The sequence below is a fragment of the Procambarus clarkii genome, chromosome 94, assembly GCF_040958095.1.
Source record: "Procambarus clarkii isolate CNS0578487 chromosome 94, FALCON_Pclarkii_2.0, whole genome shotgun sequence".
Lineage (NCBI taxonomy): Eukaryota > Metazoa > Arthropoda > Malacostraca > Decapoda > Cambaridae > Procambarus > Procambarus clarkii.
The window spans coordinates 10,256,620-10,272,183 of NC_091243.1; the positions used below are offsets into that span (position 1 = coordinate 10,256,620).

Here is a 15,564-nt window from a genome sequence, read left to right on the forward strand (position 1 = left end):
ATTTTACTGTTGGGTAAACAGAGGCTACAGTTAAGGATTAATCAGTAAATCAGCCCCGGCCAGGATACGAACCCAGGCCAAAGTGCTCGCGAAACGCCAGACGAGTGTCTTTCCACTACGCCACGGGGAAACTACGTGGCGTAGTTTCCACTACGCCTGCCTCGAAAGTACACGCCTGTACACGGGTGTACAGGCGTGTACTTTCGAGGCAGGCGAGTTCTCTTTGACTGAGAGAACAAAGAGTCGCATGTGGTACAGAGCTTACTCAAGAAAGAGATAAAAAAAAAACTGGCATACGAAAAGGGAAAATTATGAGGTCATGAAAAACTTCTTAACGGAAATATCACGAGTAACAGAATGCAGAGAAAAGGCTGTATGGTGGACTGCATCACCCAGAAGTGTCAGAAAGTAGTAGACAATTTTGTCCCGGTCCAAAAGGCAAAAAATTAAATGCAAGGGAGGAACACGTGGTTTAATCAAGATGTAAGGAGACAAAGGAACTAAGTATGTGGCATGGAGGAACTACAGGAATAACAGAATACCAAAGAACAGAGGAAGATACCAGAGGGCCAAGAATAAGTACCTCAGTATAAGGAGAGAAGCAGAAAGATAGTATACAAACAACACAGTAAATAAAGCAAAGACCCAACCCAAACTGCTTCACAGCTACATCAGGAGAAAAACAACAGTGAAGGAGCAGGTAATAGAACTGAAAAAAGGGGAAGACAGGATCATTAAGAATGACAAGGATGCGTGTGAGGAACTCAACAGGAGATTCCAGGAAGTCTTCACAATAGATCAAGGAAAATTTCCTGAACTAAGAAACAGTGCATTAAACCAAAGATCACTTGGGGGGAGGTAAGGGAAGCATTTGCTGAAATTGGACATGACTAAAGCTGTTAGATCAGACAGAATATTAAATACTTTGGATATATATATTTGAAGAGAGGAGCAGAAGCACTATGCTTGCCACTCTCAGTGGTGTAAAATCTGTCACTGATAATGGGAAAACTACCAAACCGTTGGAAGACGTCTATAATGTAATCTATATATACAAGATGGAAGACAGACAGGAGGTAGTGAACTACAGACCAGTGTCCTTGCATACCATACAAGGTGATGGAGAAGACTGTGAGAAAAACTATAGAACCTCTGAAGAGAAGGAACTTTGTAACACTATCATCACGAATTCAGGGATGGTTAATGTTGCCTCACAGGTTTAATAAAAATCAATGACAAACGACAAAAATCAGACAAGAAAGAGGAGGTTTGGGGGCAGACTGCATATGTTTGGATTCCCATTAATATTTTGTATGTCGTGATCATACAAAAATATTAATTTTTGTATGATCCCTCTATTTCTTCTTTCCTACTGGGTTGTTTTAGTTTCCTTAATTAGCCTATCTTCATAACTAATTTGTCTTGAAAGGTATACGATTATGGGTGACATCATTCAAAGACTATTGTGAGCTTTTTATGTTTATTTAACACTGGCTTGGTTACAGCAGTCTGATGTTGGAAATGAAATGACGTGTCGTGATAGTTGAGACGAGGATGCTTGTGCGAGGCCAGGCCGGGGGATAGAGAGCTTGAAGGAGAGCGAGAGCATAGAACTGGACAAATCCACAAGGGCCGTGACGAGGATTCGAACCTGGACGAACCTCTTGGACGCAGGTTCGAATCCTCGTCACGGCCCTTGTGGATTTGTTCATTTGATGCATCACGTTATTGTGATTTCTGTGTGCATAGAGCTGGAATACGAGCGGGATAGGAGAGGTCGAATGCGGGTTGAGAGCGGGTATAAGCTCGAGTATGGCCGGAATTGTTGTCTGCTTTGTAGCCAGACTGTAACGTCTTATGAAAGAGTTACATCATATGCTAGTGACAGTCGATGGTGTTGAAGATCAGCGATATATCCTGAGCGTTTATCCAAAACTCTGTTGAGTTTTAAAATCCAGCTTGAAAAAAATCATCAGCCTTATACAAAACACTGCATTATAAAAAGCATGAATGTATACATTCATTATGAATATATAAATTCATTATGCTTATATAAATTCATTATGAATATATATACATTCATTATGAATACATTCATTATGAATGTATACATTCATACATTCACCATGAATGTATACACTCATACATTTATCATAATGTATACACTCATATATTCACCATGAATGTATACAATGTAATATAACAAATGTAGCTTTTTGCAATAATAATAATAATAATAATAATAATAATAATAATAATAATAATAATAATAATAATAATAATTAAAATATTGTAAAAATGATATACAATATTTTACAACACAGTCTGTGTGTAGGTGTATGATAATTATCATCATACCATTATAGGAAGGAAGGAATTATCAGAATTAACAAAGCACCAAGCCATTACGACTGTATAGCGCTGGGAAGGGGTCAGGATACGGATTTGGGATGGGACAGGGGAAAGGAATGCTGCCCAACCACTTGGAAGGTCGGGGATTGAACGCCGACCTGCATGAAGCGAGACCGTTGCTCTACCGTCCAGCCCAAGGGGAAGAGTCATCATACCATTATAGTGATTCCAAATTATAAATTTACTTAAAATATGAATTTATCGGTCGACGGTATCCATACGATTAAGCTGTATAAATTATGAACTGGATTTTAATGACCTTGACCCCCAGAGGCGGGCAACGAGCAGCAGCTGTTTGCACTCCTAGATCTTCCATTGGTCAAAAGAGGTGGCAAAGTTAACAACATCCAGTTCATTGAATATAAATATAAACGTTAAACATAAATATAAACATTGAACATAAATATAAACGCTCTGTGAACCTCGTTCAACCAGTTACAATATTTACGGACAGTAGGCCTTTTTGTTGTGAGAGATGTAAATATGTTATTACGACAGGTTTTAGACATAATTGGTGATTAAGAGCATGTTAATAGTCATCAAAATACATATTGAGGTATATTATTTGTGTTCTATTTTGTTTAAATTGGTCACTAAATTGAATAATGACATTTTATAATTTCTCGTTTAAATGTTGGCGGGATTATTGGTCCGCCATCTGTTGGAGACTTTGGGAACTAATTTTCTGTTTACATTCTTCATTTTGCGAGTTCTAAATGTAACGCTGAAAATGTTTTCTACAATGTGAATGAACTAATCGACAAAAGTTGACAAGATTGTACCATATTAACCGTTAAATAAATCCCAATATTCCTCTTTATACAAGAACGTGAAATAATGTTAGGCAACGATAAGTCAAAATATAAAGTCAGCCAAACAGAGATAAGGCTCAGTAACGCCATCTCTTGAACCTTTAGCGAACTAACGAAGAAAGGAGCGGTGTCCTGCACGTTTTCCCGCCATATTACCTTCGCTACTCTTATTTACAGCGATTTTTATTAGAAGGGATATAATTTTGATATGTGAACCATCACCCACACGAACACTGGAAGGAATACTTCAGCTTTACACTCCAGCCTAGCCGTAAATAGGTGAGGAACCTCGGAGAAACTTGAATTTGTGACATTTGTGATCAGAGCCATCTCTTGCAGAAAACTATCCCAACTGGCCAGCCGCATCCCAGCCTCTGATGACACAGCGACCCCATACCGCCGCTCGCACGCCTCGCTCGCCGTTTAAACCCTCTGGAGGGCGATATACGCGTGGAGGAGATGCAAGCCTGGCAGTGCATTAGTGGTGACCCGGGCGGCGAGGGCCAGCCACCACACTGGCTAAAATGTGGAGCAGCGCAGTTATGGAGCTGTGATCTCGCACACTCCCTCGAGTCTCTCGCCTCGCTCCCCCCCATTTGGTAGCTGGGATAGGCGTTGTGCCGGGGGCAGACATGCTGTTGAAGTACCCGAGGGCTGCGAGGTGCTATAATATGTGTGGCGCTGGTGAGGGTCAGGGCGTTGTGCGTCAGGAGGAAGAGAGGGAGTCATTCCCGTTACCTACCGTTATCTCTCTAACCATATCTCTCCCTCTTTCTCTTCACTACCCCCATCACAAGCTTATTCCTACCTTATCCCGGGATTGTTGCTGTGTCCCAAGATATTGTCACAAACCCTTATGTTCATTCCATATCCCAGTATTATTATTACTTATTTTTCTTACTATATCCCAATATTTTTCTAACCCTATTGCATTCTTATTATATATATAACTGAATGTTGCATACTCCATTGTTATTACTGTATCCCATTGTTATTCTTACTTGTACCATTTTTACTGTAATATAATTTTGTTCCCACAATATTATTATTATATCCCAATCATATACTGTACTTCCTATATTGATGCTTTATTAACACATCCCAATCTTATTCTTGCTATATCTCATCTTTATTCTCACTACATTATCTTCCAATCTTATTACTGTATCCCAATCTTATCTTATTTTATTTTAAATTCTATATCAAAATGTTTAACATTGCCATATCTTATTACTTTCAAACTTTAATATTCTCTACAATTAAATTTGTTGATACTTATCTGTACTGTACTTAAAAGTTTGTTGTTTATATAAACTTGGACATTTTTCTTTTATTTTTAGAAGATTCTCCCCATTTATTGCATAGTCTCACAAGTTTTCACATTGGCTGCAAGTTGTGTGGCAAAGTTCTCCTGTCAGAACTTGTAGTTCACCATAATATTTTGTTATTGTATGGTAACCTTTAGTAAAATAAACTAAAATGGAACTTATAGCCAATGTAAGTTTCCATGTTTACAGCCATGGGAGTGTGCGTGTATTTGGCAATGTTTGCACATGACACAAAGCTAAAAGCAAAACAATGAACTGTAAACAGGATTGCAACAAGACTAGTACTGCTAGAATCTCGAGTACTGAGATATAAACACAGATTACAGGAACTTTGCCTCATAACCCTACAGGAGAAAAGGAACTGAAGGGATATGTTCCCTATGTACATTACACTGATAAAATAGACAATAGGGACAAAGCTAGCCTTTTTAAGTTGAGAGAAAATAGGGCAAGAGATTTTTATCCTTTCATAATTATGAGTGAGTGAGATATAGCTTTTTTATGCACTTTCTAGCCATTAATACCTGGTAAACTAATTACCTCTCTTATCTTTTAGGTTTCTACTATATTACATATTGTGGATGACAGTGGCTTCAAAACCTTCCTTCACTGTTTAAAACCTTCAAAGTGTTGACCACCCAAAGAGGGTATAAGAATTTCCTTACATCTTTATGGTTCAATTGTGTATCTAGTATCTAATAATGTCCCCCCTCTTTCAATTTAAAGTACTGTAGTCCTTTGTCCATTTTGTCTTTTTTTTTCCCTTTAGCATCTTGTATATAGTGATCATATCTTGTCTTATTTATTATCTCTTCTAATGTAATAAAGGTTGTAAGGCAGAGCCTATCCTTATAGCTGAGCTCTCAATTCTGGTACTGTATGTAGTAATCTAGATGCATTCTGAAGTTTTGATATTTGCTTTCAAAGGGGTGGGTTCCATACTGGTGCTGCATACTCTAGTAATGTCTCACATTACTAGAGTTGGGGCCTCGTAGCCTGGTGGATAGTGCGCAGGACTCGTAATTCTGTGGCGCGGGTTCGATTCCCGCACGAGGCAGAAACAAATGGGCAAAAGTTTCTTCCACCCTGAACGCCCCTGTTACCTAGCAGTAAATAGGTACCTGGGAGTTAGTCAGCTGTCACGGGCTGCTTCCTGGGGGTGGAGGCCTGGTCGAGGACCGGGTTGCGGGGACACTAAAGCCCCGAAATCATCTCGAGATAACCTCAAGATCTCAAGATAATCACATAGTAGGTGTATATAGACTTAAGTTTCCATGGTAGATTCTTAAACTCGGTTCATTTGTTAGAAAACTTATCTTGTGCTATGGAATATATCTTATTCACATGAGCTTTTGGTGTTAGTGTTGAGATTATATCCACTTCTGGGTCTTTTTCTCTGTTTCTTGTTGCTTTTCTTATATTGTGTAGTTAACTACATGTTTTCAATCTCATTTTTCCATATCTATTACTTTATGATTATTTGGGTTGAACTCTTATAACCATTATCAGTCCACTTCTAGAGTTTGTCAAGGTCTTGCATCACTGTCCAGTCCTCCCCAGTACTTAATCTTTTTCCCAATTTTGCATCACCTGCAGACATTGACAAGTACGATCTCGCCCACTTTGTTGGATCATTTACATAAATTAGAGATCAATGTATCTACTACAGAGCCCTGGGGCATCCCACTTTCCTCTTCTCTCCAGCCCAACATATCCTCTCTGACTATGTATGACTCTTTGTTTTCTATCCATCAGTTCAGTGTCTTTCCAATTATTCCCAGTTGTATCTCCATCTTATGTATTACTTGTGTATGGGACTGTGTCAGATGATGTCTGGCAGTCTAGGAAAACTGTCTACCTGTCCTTCATTGTCTTGCTTTATTTTGGTGACCCCTATCATAAAATTTAAACAAAGTTGTTTAGCATGATTTCCCCTCCTTGAATCTGTGTTGTGCCTATGTTACAACTCGTGAGAAAGAGGTACCCTCCTCTCTCTCTTGTTGGCTCCTTAATACTATATATATATTGTCACAGGAAATGTGTGTGTGCACTGTATCCACTTGACAAATATTTTATTTACAGGGGGGTGAAAATGGGGCGCGGTGACAACTTGACAATATTGTACCCTCCTGGTTGTAGAGAGGTAACAGAAGATGTTGGTCCTGATGAGCTTATCCGCCGGCTTAAAACTTTGGCGCATACATTGCAGTCCATGGGTCAAGATGACGGTGCCTATCAGGTTAGTCAAAGTGCAAATTGTTTAATCTCATAAGACCCACTTGGTTTGTAAACTTAATTATGTATCTGGGAGGGTCTCCTCAATAGCTTCCCGAGCTTAGAGCTGGTATCATCAAGCCATAGCCCAACATACCATATGTCTGAGACCCATCTGTTGTGTGCTAAAAGCCAGAACCATAATCTGGCTCGCTTTACGAGGTAGAGAATTGAGATCATCTGATCCCTGGGACATCAGAGGTCAAACCAAAACTGAGAATAACCAGAATGCCAGACATTCTGGTTATTCTCCAGAAAAACATTAATGTAATAAAACAAGTGACTGCTTGAAGAAAATTAGGAATCCTAGGTAAACAAGGCAAATCATGAACAAATCCATAAGGGCTGTGACGAGGGTTCGAAGCTACGTCCGAGAAGATCCCAGACGCTGCCTTAATCGACTGAGGTACGACATGGTTAAAAGAATTGCAACCGGGAAATCATCCTAATTTACCAATGGTTCCTGCAGTCTCTCCGAGACACAAACCAGGGTTTTACGCAATTCAATCCCTTGTAGATTTGTTCATTTGATGCATCACGCTATTGTGATTTGTGTGTGTAAGGCAAATCATTGTTACATACCTGGAAGTGGTTTCGGGGGTTCTCCCTGAACCCGGCCTGGGGCCAGTTTGGATGTTGGCTGGAACTACCTAAATGTGCTGGCCATGGACCAAGAGCTGTAGTGTCATCATTGTGTCTAAGAGAAAGACAAGATGTGAACCTGATAAACAAAGGAGCTTTGCAGTCGAAGTCAACAGAATTGGAGGAGCCAGACAGACTTTTGAACCCATTCCCAGGAACAGTTATTTGTCAGTGAGGACAGGATCTGGAGGTATCACTGAGGCCAATAATAATGAGGTGCTTTTTCTAGTTGAACTGCATATTATAGTTCAGTGAAGTGATCTTGTTTGTCTCAAGTATTGAAGGGAGATGTCACTCATGAACTAGGTGAGGTAAGCTCATAGATTAGTTTCTTCAAACTAAAATTACCTTTCGATGAATGTGGGAACTGAGAAAATAGTGAATTATTTTAATGTGGTCATAGAAATCTTGGTAACTTTGTTGTCTGGTTGAGACATCTTTTGCAACTATGAATGTAGTCGAATCACATGGATTTTGTTACATTTATTACATTAGCTACTTAATTATGTATTTATGTATCTCTTCCTAACTCTTTGCTGCTGATTTTCCCATTGGGGTAAATCCAGTTCTCGGAGGATGTTCTATAGTGTACACAAAGGACAGTTAAAACAATTACTAAATGATTGTGGAAGCTGGTTTAACTAGTGCTTATGTGAAGCACAGTATTCATACATTGCTTGCAGGTAGATTTAGAAATGTGTGTAAAGGCTAAGCATTGATTCACCAAGTATATAAAGTTGAAAGGTAGAAAAGAAGCAAGAAATGACTAAGATACCATACCAGTAATGAAAATATTTCTGGTAATGGGAATAGAGCTTACATTATTTGGCCAATATGAATGGACAAGTGTAGTAAGCCCCACAATGCTCCTAGAATTAGAATGTAGCTAAAGTGTGACCATTGTAGGCAAAATGGCATATATAATTTCCTCAATGTTCTGCTTGTGGAGGTGGCTGACAGCACTCGTGTATGGTATGTGGAGAATATTCTCTTCATGTCTTGAGCAAGTAGAAGGCACTCATACTTAATGTTAATTTCAGATTTGGTTTTAGAGTTACCTTTGCAAAATTAGGTAATGATGAAAGCAAGAAATAACGTGGACTAATCATACACTTGGGATAATTGTACATGATCATGATTGATGATTGATCATACACCCAAGATGATGCTAATCATCTCAGGATTTTATTGTTTGATGAATTTAACCCAGATACTCTATAACCAAAAGTGTTTACTAACTCTTTAATCATTGCACATTACACTCAATCAAATGGATTTATCGGATAATCACTGTACATCACTTTTCGTTTTATGTGTATCACATGATATTTACATTTTCACAGGAATATGTACCACTGGCAATGCACATAGCAGATGATTTCTTTCTCTCTTATCCGAGTCGGGATGTGCAGCTGCTGATAGCCTGCTGCATCGCTGATGTTTTGAGGGTTTATGCCCCTGAAGCACCTTACAAGGATCCTGCACAAGTGAAGGTAAATTGTTATTATCTTGTGAATGGAAGAAGTTGACTATCAATTGGATAATTGTTTAAAATTGTAAGATTTTTAGCTATGGATTGGGTAAAATAGCTGATCTATTGGCGTCATAAGAAGTTATTTGTTCTCTTAAGTGGCATTAAATACAGTATTATTTATGTTTTGACAATTTTTATATATTTAAAGTGACTTCTGTTTATAAAATTACATCAGTCTAGTCTGTAGGTGGAGTTCTTACTGAGATAATGTATTAACCAAAAGGTATATGTGGCCAATGTTATGATGCTTTAAAAGACACAGAGGCTGGCAATTAAATAAGTCATGTTAGAAATTATGATGGCTAAGCAAGTATTTCGTTAGCAAAAAAATTAAAAGAACATAAAACGTATGGCAAAAGTGAATGGTTGGAGGCAAGAGTGATCCTAAGGATATGTTTAACTTGAGGCACCACGGGAGATTTGAGAAATTTGATAGGATAGGAAGGTACCATGTTGGACAGGCATGACTGTTCAAAACAATATTTAGCACCTGAGGGCCCCTCAGGTTCTGAACATTGGCCCTATATTGGCTGATAGTGGAAACTGAGGGATGAAAGTAGATATTGAAATATGTACCTGAACTGATACATGTTCAAAAGTGAGAAAAGAGGGAAAGAGAGTGAGTAGAAATGCAAGTCAAAATGCAATTGCAGGGAATGATACCCCTAGGTCACAAACAGATCTGGTACATCAAGCATCTTACATGGCAACATGCAGCTCTGCACTACACAACCGATCACCTCCACAATATAACATAAAAGAATTACTCTAAGGTGGGAGTCCCTCCTGCCCTTCCACCCCAAACCCAGATATCGCCGATTCCTTCCACCATTCAGCAAAAGGATGCAATCCCCTAGTAGTAATGAATAATTAAATTTATGTGCACATATGCCAATGGTGTAGCAAGTACAGGTAAGTTGAGGGAAGCACATGATAGTAAATGAGATGCATCGACACACACATCATCTGCGAGACTCGTGGTTTTAGAAAGATAAGGGTTGAAAATTTGTATTGTCAAAAACTTGAAATCATCATTAAGCTATTGCTGTAGTGCTGCTTTTTATTTGTAAAATACACTGATAAAAAATATGCACAATTAACTTTTTTCTTTGTTTTGCAGACACTTTTCATGTTCCTGATAAAGCAGCTTGCAGGCCTCAAGGATCCCAAAGATCCAGCCTTCAAACGATACTTCTACCTCTTGGAGAATCTTGCCTATGTCAAGTCCTTCAACATGTGCTTTGAGCTGGAAGACTGCCAAGAGATATTCTGCAAACTCTTTAAATTAATGTTCAACATTGTCAAGTAAATATTTTTATTGAGTACTCTACTAAAATTACTAGGGGGGTATTAGCCTCTAATTATAGCTTTGCTAATTTGAATAATTTTTTCTATTTTTGCATAGTACATGTTGCAACCTGTAAAACACTGCCCATATTAAACCTTGAGTGTGAGGACATACAGTACTTACGTTCAAGAATGCTTTTTGACTTCCTATACCAAATGTGGGAGGGATTGTAAAAACCTGACCCCAATTTAAGGGTTGAATGTAATGAGACGCCATGTTCTGGGTGGCCTCAGTATCTTCCCCAGTGCTTAAGGTGGTGGCTCCACAGAGACATTCCACAAGGCCTCTGGTCTTGCACAAGCTTACCCAAGACCAGGATCAAAATCTGGTTGGCTCATTGAGGGAAGGAGAGCCTGGGGATCAGAAATCTACCACCCTGCCCCCCCCCCCCCCAACCACCCCCCCAAAAAACAAAGTACAGGCAAAGCAAAACAATTAATCTTGAAAATAAAAGTAAAATAAATAAAAGACAACCTCTTTGCAAATTCAAGCAACTCGCCATCAGGTGGCAGTTTAGGTCACTTAGGGGTCCAGTTGGTCTATACACACACACACTCATGTGCCATCCAGTCAACAGGAGGAAAGTTGGAATCAAAAGACAGGGTCAGGAAGTTACTGAGGGCTGCTCAGAAATGGATGTTTCATTAAATTCAGTGCATGCTTTTGGGTTTGCCCTTCAGTAGCTTCCCAGTGCTTTGAAGAGGCAAAACACAAAAATGACCAAGAACTCCACAGAAAGCAGCTCAGTGTAAAGGGCTAACCATCCAAGCAAGGCTGGACATCACTGCCCATCCAGCAACCTGAGACCAATTGGGAAAGATCCAGTGGCAGAAAGCATGAACGGTCAAAGAAGCGGATCTCTTCTGGGGCTCGTCCTATGTAGCAGTGAACAAAGTCCTCAGACCCGAAGGGAAAAAAGACAGAAAATCAAGGAAATCCCAGGGAAGGAAAGATTGAAAAAATCCAATAGGAAACAAGCCTTCAAATCCTTATCTACAGTGTATGAGGATCCATCATTAAGCAACAGTTGGAGAATAAGGTAAACAGTTATTTGGAACAGATGGACACTGGCAGCCTAGACTGATAATGAAGAGCCAGACATGCTGGATGCAAGGGAAGTGATGTAAAACCATCAAAACCCTAACCCTGTTAATTAAGGGATGAAAAAAGTTGTATAGTGCCACAGATATATGAAAGAATCATGTAACACTACCCAAGGTTATCCCTGAAAAAGGGCAAAGGCACCAATACACACATGATTCAGGGCCTGTGCCAAACCAAATGCAATGTGTTATTAGTTTGTCTTCTCTAATAACACATTGCATTTTGATGTTTAAATCCTCAAGGAGAAAATATGATGTCAATCATAGTGGCCCACAAACATTCACATTTTCTGTGTGTGTGGGTGGCTTGGTTTGGTTAGGTTAGGTTTAGGTGTTTTAGTGCCTAATTTTCTGTCCTTTGTGGCAACTCGAGAGGACAGGCTGGCCAACTGCACTTTAATATAACCAGCACACAGTTAAACACGTACTCTATACATCAATAGGCCTGGTCTTGAGGATTAAGTCTCGAGCACTATTGGGTGTGGTGACAACTTGAAAAGAGAAACGCCTCAACACCACAGAGAGGGTTTATCTGGTGGTGAAAGGGAAACATAAGCTGACAGTAAGAAAGAGAACCCTGTCTAAGCTGGAGTGAAATACACAGCCAGGGACTTGAGGTGGGTGGCATAAATACAGACTTGAGAGTAAATAACAATAATAAGCATGGACCCCCATGGGATAGAATTTTCCAAAAAATGCCAGCACCAGTTACAGTATTTATAAATAAGAGAAAATGTTTATTTTTAGAGGTTTGTGCATTGTAATGATGTACAAGGCACTCTAAGACGAGTGTGTAGACCAGCCAGACCCAAGTGACCACAATTGTTATCGGTTGGCGTTTAGTTGAATTGACGCAGAGGTTGTTTTATCAACAACCAATTATATTTTATATTCATATTTTTCTTCTGTCAATATTAGTTGGTTGTTTGGCTTTGCTTGCACTGTTTGGAGGTTTTTCCGTTTTGAGTCGATCTCTGATCCCCCAGGCTCCCCTCGTCTCGATGAGCGAACCAGATTCTGATCCTTGTCTGTGGTAGGACTTCACAAGTACAAAGTAGGACTACGCAAGTACAAAGGCCTGGTAGTGTTTGTATGTCTCTGTGGTACAAGAGCCTTAAGTACCGGGGAGCTACTAAGGGGCCTGCCCAGAAAAAGTTTGATACAGTAAGTACACATAAGTTTAAAATTTAAACTGGTAAAAATAATATAATTGAGAAAAATGTATATTCTTTTACAATATCTTATGCACAATGGGAATTTGAAGCACTGCTTATATCAGCTTAAATTGTTTGTCTATCTGCACAGCCTTACACATTACAAAATTATTCAGTTAAGGAAACATGTGCTCTGGATTCACACTATAGGAAACTGAGCTGCTTGGTCTGTTAAAATTATTATTAGACATTGAAAGAATACTTATATTATTATTAATAGTTTATCAGGGCCAGTAAGGCAAAGCTGAAGGACATGTACCTCTCATTGTGGATCTTGTGGTACTGAGATGACAAGCTGCTGCCTTTATAGGCTGCTGGGTGATGTATTTCCATCTGTGGATTTCAGTTAGAACCATTTGGTGCCAATAGTTACTCAGACATTTCTAGGAAAATAAACATCATTTCATGAACACCTTCAAGAATATACTTGATAGAATGCATCATATGCGACCAGTAATTTGACATTTTAATCCCATTAGATTATTCACATTTCTTTATTTAAGCTTTATGCATGACCTGAAACCCCATTGGTTGCTTGAGCCATGTTCCAATTTCTCACTGGGCTTTGCCTCCTCCAGCTAGAGTCAAAATGACATTCTCATCACTTTAGCCAGCTGGGATATGTGCACATGTCCCCCTCCCAATAAACGAGGAAGACCCCGGGCAATTCTCTGTCCTGAATGACCATCAGAAGGTACATTATTCTGTATTCAACATAAACCTCATAAAAGTAATACACGAAACGGGACCAAATATATAATAAGGCTTTGCATGTACAAACTAAAAGCTGGCAGTTACCCACTTGACCAGTGCCACTACATTACACCAGGTGGCAGCACTGGACCTGTCAACAGCCACATGCAGGTATTGCACCTTACTTTCTTTTCTGACTTTCTTTGGCTCTGCATCTAGGAAATCAGTTAGCAGATACATCCTAACAGTATGCCTCTTCTTGTATAATGGGCCGTTCTTGTGAATGCTTAATGTGGTGCCAGGTAGCAGCTGTGGGTAGTTGAGTATCTGGTAGCTTGATGGTTTGTGTGTACAAAACTGTACTTGACATTTCTTTGATTTCAAATATTTCATTGATGAAGTTTGTTTGAGCATGAGGAATATACCTTCTGATGTTTTTTATTATGCCTTTAATGGCCAAGAAGAGAAGATAATGTTGACCCTACCTGGATGTAGCAAGATTTGGTGGGGAAGTGAAACATGTCTAACAAAGAGTGAGCAAGGAACCATCTCGGAGAGGAGCATTTTGTCTACACTCACTGTTATGCTAGAAATGAAGTTATTATTTAAGACATTTTAATAATACTGTATTTTCTTTCCGTAGTGACGAACACAGTGGAAAGGTAAAGTCATTTATGTTGGATGTTCTTTGTCCACTCATCAATGAGAGCGATGTTGTGTCAAATGATCTTCTGGACATCATACTGTCCAATGTTCTTGAACCAGCCAAGTCCCAGCGGAAGAATGCATATCACTTGGCCAAAGAATTGGTGGTGAAGTGCTCTGATACTCTTGAACCATATATTCAAGCAGTAAGTGAAAAATACATTTCATGTTTGAAAACTGTAGATTTTCCTTAATAAACTTGGATACCTGCCCTCCAGCAATTAATCAATCTCGTTCTGACCTAATGTTAATTTCAAATTCTATAGACTCGGTTGCCTGATTTCCTAGCATTTTTATTAAATGCGTCTGTATACTGTTAAACATGTGTAATTATATATTTCACATTATTTATAAAAGGTATTGGTGAATTATATTAACATCTAGGTTACAGTGTATGCTTATACATTTATGCAACAGTTCGGGAATCTTTCAAAGATTTAGTGAACTTCCGTAAATGATTTGCTGAATGTGTTGTTGTTCTGGTTCTAAGTGATACTATTTGATGTATTGTGATTGGATGTGTGCTATCTATTTTCCAATGATAATTGGAAATGGAGAAATTGATTTTAATTTTAAAGAACTTTTACTATTTCAATTTCAACAGTTCTTCAATAATGTGTTGATATTGGGTCGTGAGGAGAAGACGCTGACCATATCGCAGAAGGTATACGATCTCATATATGAATTGAATCACATCTGTCCTTCAGTCCTACTATCTGTTTTACCACAGGTAAGGAATTTGTTGATCTAATATTAATTGTTGTAAATATTATTAATTTTTTTGTCTATTGCATATTGTCCTCCCAAAAGCTCCTCATTAAGGGGGCAACTTAGAGCAGAAGTTTCTCCAGGCGGCTCTGTCGCCATACTAACCCTGTGTTTTCAAGCTCTAACACCCCACCCCCCCCACCCCCACTCCCATTGCTCCAAATTGTCTCTTACATATTGCTCTTACTCTTCTCTTCCAAGGTACTGGAGATCTGCATCTATTATATGCTCCCTTACTTTAACTCTTGTACACCTTTCTTTTCTTGTTAACTAATTCTCAGCCATCCTACTAATATGTCCATATCACTAGGTGTATTGTGCTTCACCCACTCCACGTATCATTTTCTCGCTGCCTTCATTCATTTCACTATTCGTGTACTTCATCATTGCTGTACCCATCCCTCATACTCCAGCTAATCTCTCGGCTCTATTTCCACTGCTGGTACCATTGAGTACTTGGCTCCTATCCATACCCAAGTTTCACCTACATATATATCAGGGCTGATAGCATATTATTTCTCTGTTTTTGTTTTTAATTCCTAACATTCTTTCCTTCATTATAATGTTCACTTCTTGTACCCCTCTCCTCCCAGTGTGCCTTAAGGTATCTTGTCTAACCTGACCAGTAATAGCCAGAGTAAAAGCACAGAGTAGGTACTGAAGCGTTGCCCAGGAGGAGGGCATTGCATTACGCTCCACACTCGTGTTTCTATATCTTACCCATATAGCTT

At 39.1% G+C, this 15,564-nt stretch overlaps 1 protein-coding gene across 1 annotated transcript in view; it reads left to right on the plus strand.

Moving 5' to 3' along the window:
• The first annotated feature begins 3,319 nt into the window (after positions 1-3,319).
• The window catches only part of pds5 (cohesin associated factor B pds5), a 33,591-nt gene continuing 21,346 nt past the window's right edge, over positions 3,320-15,564 (plus strand). Inside the window, 6 exon segments of the mRNA XM_069320020.1 lie at positions 3,320-3,503; positions 6,635-6,791; positions 8,812-8,961; positions 10,123-10,307; positions 14,004-14,211; positions 14,670-14,795. Coding sequence (XP_069176121.1) covers positions 6,645-6,791; positions 8,812-8,961; positions 10,123-10,307; positions 14,004-14,211; positions 14,670-14,795 — 816 coding nt within the window. The 5' untranslated portion in view covers positions 3,320-3,503; positions 6,635-6,644.